Genomic DNA, 7,628 nt, shown 5'->3' on the forward strand with positions numbered 1-7,628 from the left:
ACGTCTCAGTCAATAACCAGTTGTATATTGTAATTTCCACAATATAGCTACAATTTATATTATATCCATAATTGATATTGAACATCATAGCAACCATGCTGTAGATTTTCGGTTGTTGGAGTGTTCTTAGGGTGGTATAAGCCAGCCTGCCCAACTGCCAACTTCACCTGGTCGTGGTGCACCCTGCAGACTTGCCGAGAAGGATCTCTTGATCAAAAAAATATAAATTAAGTATAACCATTCTTAATTGCCTAGATTTTGTAAATGGCACAGGCTCATGTCAGGTAGTTTAAAACGCCACTGGCTTAGCACCATCTTCGAACCGATCAGGAGGTAGTACAGGGTGGTATTTTTAGATTTTTAGTCTAACTACCTTTTAGTTTTTTTTTTTATAAAAATTAAAAAAGGTAGTCGTTCAATGAACTTTTTTAATTTTTACAAAAAATAACTTTAACTGAATAATAATATAACAATTTTTAACTTTTAACTGAATAATAATATAACAATTTTTAACTTTTAACTGAATAATAATATAACAATGAAACAAAAAGTCTGTGCGTAACGAATGCATATACTCATTTTGAGAGACGTAAATAATGTTTTTATAATATTCAAATGAAACTTATTTACTTTTACCTTTTATATAGCATGGTTAACTTATTAAATTATGCTACTTATTCTGCTCCTGTGGCAGAATAAAGACCTTCGATAGTATTGGAAGAGGTCTCTAGTTATCTTTATATCTGACTGCTTCGGAAAATTGAGGTAAGTAATTAATTACGTTTAAATGAGGGATGGTTAAAATTTAAGAGTTTCTTTTTGTTTAGTTATATTTTTTTAATTTCCCCAATTTTAAAGTTGTGTGCATTTTAAGAAATTAAATATCACTTGTCTCAAGCGGTGAAAGATAGGTAACATCGTGAGGAATCCTGTATACCAGAGAATTTTCTTAATTCTTTACGTGTGTGAAGTCTGCCAATCCGCATTGGGCATGCGTGGTAGACGATTGGCCTAACCCCTCTCATTCTGAGAGGAGACTCGAGCTCAGCAGTGAGCCGAATATAGGTAACGATAAAAAAAGTTTGTGTTAAGAGTGGGAGCGACGTAGTCCAAAGAGCGGGGAACGTTCCCTAAACTACCTTTTCTTATTTTTGTTTAGGGTTAAAAAAAATGTGGGTATACAATTTTTTTAACCGTAATGTTCCGCTCTTAACCTTGATACTGAAACATAGCAACGTTTGTTCTTTATAATAATTATTTTTTTTCTCGGGCCAGCTCTGCTAGAATAGCTTTTAAATGTCAATACTGAATGTCACGTTACATTGCAGAACAGCATGGTGTGGCAGCCAGTAAACCTCACGGCGGCGTGTCAGGCCGGCTCGGTGGGCGCCTGCTCCAGCTCGGCGGTCATGTACCTCAGCCTGCTGGTGCAGCTGTACGGCGGCTCGTCCGACGAGCGCAAGCAGCAGCTCTGCGACCGAGAGGCCGAACCCACCAGGCGCGACCACAGGGAGTACGACTTCATAGTGGTGGGCGCCGGCGCGGCGGGCTGCGTTGTCGCCAATAGACTCACTGAGAACCCTAAATGGAAGGTAAGAACATTATACTATAAAGTATTTTTTTCTATACTAATATTACAAAGAGGGCCGAACTAAATAACTAAAGAAGCTATAAAAGCGGCTTGTACCATTCTTGCCCCACCTCTGATGATTCTCTTCAATAAAATACTAGACACTGCTATAACGCCTCAGCATTGGTCACAGTCGGATATTATAATCTTATATAAAAAGGGCAACCCAAACGACATAAACAACTACAGGCACATCAGCCTTCCGCCGTCGCTTCCGGAAAGGATACTCTACAATCGATCAAATTCACTCACCGAGTGAATGTGATCGACTGAAGTGCTACTTATTGAGAAGTACCAGGAGTTCCAGCGACCATTCTACACAGCGTTTATAGATTACCAAAAATCTTTTGAATCTATACTTCATTCATCAATATGGGAAGCTCTGTTCTCGCAAAAGGTAGAGAGCAAATACATCAGAGTGATAAAATCCATCTATAAAAACAACACCAGTAGAGTAAAGCTGGAGTCAACCGGAACCCCCATTCCAATTAAAAGTGGAACCAGACAGAACCAGAGAAATGACATGAACACCTGTCTCTTACCGTCACTCACATGCGCCTGTCAAACATGGAAATTGACGCGTGCCAACGGAGCGTGGAAAGAAGTATGATGAAAATCCAAAAAATTCAAAAAATTCGCTATTATTATTTATATTATTAATATCTCTATTATAAGAGAAAAAACAGGAGTAATAGTCTCACTATTACACTCAACTATTCTATGAGATTGAAATGGCGATGGGCGGGCCACGTAGCAAGAATAAGTGACGATAGATGGACTTCTCGGCTAAAGGCATGGGCAGGGCCTGTAGGTACTAGAAAAAGAGGACCCAGAAGTAAATGGGCAGACGACATTGATAGGACGGCTGGAAAACAGTGGAGGAAAAAAGCCACAGATAAATACTACTGGTCACCTCTGGAGGAGGCTTTCACCCTCAAATAGAGGGGTTCGCACTTTTAAAACTTTATTTATATTTCACTGCCAAATGTGAAACAAAAATACTGCAAACAGTTGGGAAGCTACACTATCCCCGAGTGCTACAGGCTATGTTCTATCCCTGTATTCCTACAAAAACGGGAACCACCCAGGTAAAACCGGGCGTCGTCTGCTAGTAATAGATAAGCCTAGATCGTTAATAGCTATACATCTGGTGGTAGAAATTCCGTTCATCAGAAAATAATAATGCTTATATTTAGGGACTACCTAATATCCCGAGAGAGAAGGTAACCCGAAAATGAACTGTCTATTAAGAAATATATTCGGTGTATTCGTTTGAGAGCTTATTAACTGCTTGTCTCTTTAACAAAATTAAAAATTCATTAAATTCCAGTAGGCTTAATTTACAAGCACTTTTGAAACACAGTTTGTAAAGATTTTACCACGGTTCCGAAGGCAGTTTCTGCTGAGAAGAGCCGGAAAGAAACTCAGTAGTTGCTCTTTAAAAAAATCATACAATATTACAAAAAATTATAATTGGCAACATCATAAAAAATCTTTTAGTTTCACTTCCTGTGTGAAGGTAGAGGCTGATCAATGGCATCTAACCATCTTATTATTTCTGAAGACGATAAGCGGATATTACTAACTTACGCCCGTGTCTAGTAAGACCTGGGTTTAGATCTCCTTTTCATTTGTGCATATTGATAATTTTGCCTTACAAAGACAATCTTGTTATGTATATATATTATATAGGTATATATGTATCTATTTATGTATGTATGTATATTTATTTTATTTTCACAAATAAGTAACAGATCACGGTATATACCTATTTCTAATGCCTATTTCAAAGACCATTACAATTTTCTACAGTAACTGCTTCCTCCCCAGGTGTTGCTGTTGGAAGCCGGGCCAGAAGAGCCCGACATCACATCGGTGCCTGGCTTGACCGGGTCGCTGCACGGCTCCAACATAGACTGGCAGTACACCACGGAACCCAACGGCAAGAGCTGCCTCGCATCCGGAGGACGATGCGGGTGGCCGAGGCATGTATTTCGTCATCATCATCATCATCATCGTCAACGATTTCCTTGCGAGTCGCGAGTTTCAAAATTCTTTTGACTTTAGGTTAAAATTCGTATCTTATTTTAGGGGTAAAACGATGGGTGGTTCAAGCTCCATCAACGGCATGGCGTACGTCAGGGGGAACATGGCGGATTACGACCGATGGGCGCTCATGGGGAACGAAGGATGGAGCTATAGAGACGTAAGTATGACATATGACACAACTCGCTGGGGTACGTCAGGGGGAACATGGCGGACTACGACCGATGGGCGCTCATGGGGAACGAAGGATGGAGCTATAGAGACGTAAGTATGACATATGACACAACTCGCTGGGGTACGTCAGGGAGAACATGGCGGACTACGACCGATGGGCGCTCATGGGGAACGAAGGATGGAGCTATAGAGACGTAAGTATGACATATGACACAACTCGCTGGGGTACGTCAGGGGGAACATGGCGGACTACGACCGATGGGCGCTCATGGGGAACGAAGGATGGAGCTATAGAGACGTAAGTATGACATATGACACAACTCGCTGGGGTACGTCAGGGGGAACATGGCGGACTACGACCGATGGGCGCTCATGGGGAACGAAGGATGGAGCTATAGAGACGTAAGTATGACATATGACACAACTCGCTGGGGTACGTCAGGGGGATCATGGCGGACTACGACCGATGGGCGCTCATGGGGAACGAAGGATGGAGCTATAGAGACGTAAGTATGACATATGACACAACTCGCTGGGGTACGTCAGGGGGAACATGGCGGACTACGACCGATGGGCGCTCATGGGGAACGAAGGATGGAGCTATAGAGACGTAAGTATGACATATGACACAACTCGCTGGGGTACGTCAGGGGGAACATGGCGGACTACGACCGATGGGCGCTCATGGGGAACGAAGGATGGAGCTATAGAGACGTAAGTATGACATATGATACAACTCGCTGGGGTACGTCAGGGGGAACATGGCGGACTACGACCGGTGGGCGCTCATGGGGAACGAGGGATGCAGCTATAGAGACGTAAGCTACCCCATAAAACCTACATACATAGGTTCCATCCTGTTTTTAACCGACTTCAAAAAAAGGAGGAGGTTATCAATTCGTCGGAATCTTTTTGAAAACTTCTTTTTTGTTTGAGAGGATACTCTCTTTCTTTCTAATTGGTCCCATAGGAATCATGTCAGGATCTGATGCTGGAATCCTGGAGAAATCGGAGAGAACTTTCAAAAATCATATAGGCCACTATAGCGTTTTATGAAGGTCCAGGACTACAACTTTATGAATGTCTGGAGTCGATCTGATGATGGAATCGCAACAATCACGAGGGAACTCTTTAAAGGTTTCTAACAGTTACCTTGTCTTTGGACTTGATTAATTAGTGTCGACAAGACCTTTCCACCTAGATGGGTTGTCATTAGGGGTCTGGTGATGGAGACGAATATAAACCAAATTTCGTTTAAATCGATTCAGCGGCTTAGCCGTGTAAATGTAACAGACAGACAGACTTACTTTCGCATTTCTAATGGTAGTATAGATAGCAAAATCGCCATAGGAAATGAGTTATTTGAAAAAAAACGATTTTTGTGACCTTTGTCCTCAAATCTAATAGACGCGTTCACCCTACCTTATGTACGTATTGAGTTAACTTTTAAAATACCGAAATACAAGATCATACAAATATTCTGCTGACTATAGTGAACCTACTAAGATGACTGGATCAATGTGCTTTATACATTCGCTCGTTTGATTAGTATCTATATCTATGGAATTTGTCTATTTACCAAAGCAGTGAAAAAATTAATTATTAGTTAATCATATTTCGGACTGACACTTTTTAGCAAAAAATTTATAGGTATATTATGTATACATAAATATATATATTTTAGAAAAAGCTGAACCGGTAAGTGGCACACGTATGCCTCTCTGACTGAGAGTTACATATTTGTACCTTTTGCCGTGGAGACCCTTGGGCCATGGAGTCGCAGTACCATCAAATTTCTACTTACACTATGAGTACCTAACACAAATAGTTTTAAGATTTCGATATTGACATGATCCACCAGTTATTTTTATAAAAATTTAAAATTTCATAATTGTCGTTTCAACAGGTGCTGCCATTCTTTCTGAAATCCGAACGCAATATGAATAAAGATGCTGTCGACAGTGACTACCACGGAGCGAAGGGCGAACAGCCTGTAGGGTGGTTCCCTTACGTCGACGACCCCGCCAACATGTTGGTCGAAGCCTACAATGAAAGAGGGATACCATTCCGCGATTATAATGGAGCCGAACAAGTGAGCACCATGCAATTACAAGCGTTCCAGGTCGACGGTGAAAGAGTATCGGCCAACAAGGCTTTCATATCACCAATCCGACATAAAAGAACAAATCTCTTTATTAAATCAGAAGCAGAAGTAACAAAGATACTGATAGACAAAAATGATAATGCTTACGGAGTCGAGTACGTGAAGGGTGGTGTAACATATAAGGCGCACGCCACAAAAGAGGTCATCGTTAGCGCTGGAACAATCAACTCGGCAAAATTGTTGATGTTATCTGGAATAGGGCCGAGAGAACATTTAGAAAGTCTAAATATCCCTGTTATACAAGATTTAGCTGTAGGAGAGAATCTCCACGATCACGTTTCATTTGACGGCATGGTGTTAGCTTTGTTGAATGACACAGCGATTCCTAAACATGAGATAATAAATAGTGTAAAGGAATTTCACAAAATGAAAATCAAAAAAGGCCCACTTACGGGTCTCGGTCCAATTATGGCATCTGTTTTTTTGAAAACAGAGCCATATTTGACGTCACCCGATTTGCAAAATCAAGCTTCTCCCATTCGAGATTTGAAACAATTACTTAAAAACGGACTACCAACAGATTTATATTGGCCGGCCGCTTACTATGAGGGAGTGACTCCAAGAACTATGAACTTAGTTCCCAAAAGTAGAGGCAAATTGCTATTAAATGAAGATGATCCACACGGTCCTCCAAGACTACATGTAAACTATTTAGGCGACGACAGGGATCTGATACCTCTGATGAAGGGAGCGCGTTTCTTATTGTCTTTAGAAAATACAGAAGCCTTTAAAGCGCGGGGAGCGTATTACGTGCGGGAGCAAATGCCGCACTGTAAGCAACACGAGTGGGGCACCGACGAGTATTTCCTTTGTTTGATCAAACAGTACACCTCCACCACGCACCATCAAGTCGGAACCTGCAAGATGGGCCCGAAGTGGGACAAGAAAGCTGTATTAGATAATAAGCTCCGGGTGTACGGCATCAAATGGCTGCGAGTGATCGACGCGTCGATGATGCCGGTGGTAATACGCGGGAATACGTGTGCCCCGGCCATGATGATCGCGGAGAGGGGCATCGATTTCGTAATCAAAGAATGGCAACATCGTACTAACAATTATTGTTTCTGATTTTAATTTGACTTCTGAATAATTGGAAATAATACAATTAATAAAACCGATGTGTTTGTTTACCTATATATTTACAAAATAAATGAAATTTACCTTCTGACTGCAATTTATCGTAAAATTTTTGATATCACAAAAATAGATCGATGATCTATTAATTTCGACAAGGGACGTACGGTAGACTTGACCGAAACTTCAAAACTTGATTTCGAGTCGACAAAATATCCGCAAAATTCGGATTGTCTTGATCTTTTTTGTTTGAAAGGGTATACTTCTGAGGTGGTTTCATTGTCACCATTACAGGATCTGATGATTGGATCCTGGAGAAACCGAGGGGAAATTTCATAAATTGTAAGGGAAACTATAGCGTTTTATATTTTTTCCATTAACCACTTTAAAGTAATACAACTGAATGAAGGTCTGGAGTCGATCTGATGATAGAGCCGAACACATACGAGGGAACTCTTTAACGGTTTACAACAGTACTTGTGTTTGAGCTTAATTAATTTGTAATGTGTGGGTACGATTGGTGTATGGTAGGGGTAAGGT

At 41.0% G+C, this 7,628-nt stretch overlaps 1 protein-coding gene across 1 annotated transcript; it reads left to right on the forward strand.

Moving 5' to 3' along the window:
- The first annotated feature begins 557 nt into the window (after positions 1 to 557).
- LOC112056648 (glucose dehydrogenase [FAD, quinone]-like) lies at positions 558 to 7,132 on the forward strand. Its single transcript, XM_052887220.1, has 4 exons — positions 558 to 1,592; positions 3,461 to 3,615; positions 3,722 to 3,836; positions 5,757 to 7,132. The coding sequence occupies exons 1-4, from the start codon at positions 1,335 to 1,337 to the stop codon at positions 7,080 to 7,082; spliced, it is 1,854 nt and encodes a 617-aa protein (XP_052743180.1). The 5' UTR covers positions 558 to 1,334; the 3' UTR covers positions 7,083 to 7,132.
- The last annotated feature ends 496 nt before the right edge of the window (positions 7,133 to 7,628 follow it).

The sequence above is a fragment of the Bicyclus anynana genome, chromosome 2, assembly GCF_947172395.1.
Source record: "Bicyclus anynana chromosome 2, ilBicAnyn1.1, whole genome shotgun sequence".
Classification (NCBI taxonomy): domain Eukaryota; kingdom Metazoa; phylum Arthropoda; class Insecta; order Lepidoptera; family Nymphalidae; genus Bicyclus; species Bicyclus anynana.

Bases quoted from the DNA above. Each gene is read 5' to 3' on its own strand.
- LOC112056648 (XM_052887220.1), top strand. From the start codon at position 1,335: ATGGTGTGGCAGCCAGTAAACCTCACGGCGGCGTGTCAGGCCGGCTCG. The intron at 1,593-3,460 runs GTAAGAACATTA...CTTCCTCCCCAG, and splicing joins CTGAGAACCCTAAATGGAAG to GTGTTGCTGTTGGAAGCCGG. The intron at 3,616-3,721 runs GCATGTATTTCG...ATCTTATTTTAG, and splicing joins GGACGATGCGGGTGGCCGAG to GGGTAAAACGATGGGTGGTT.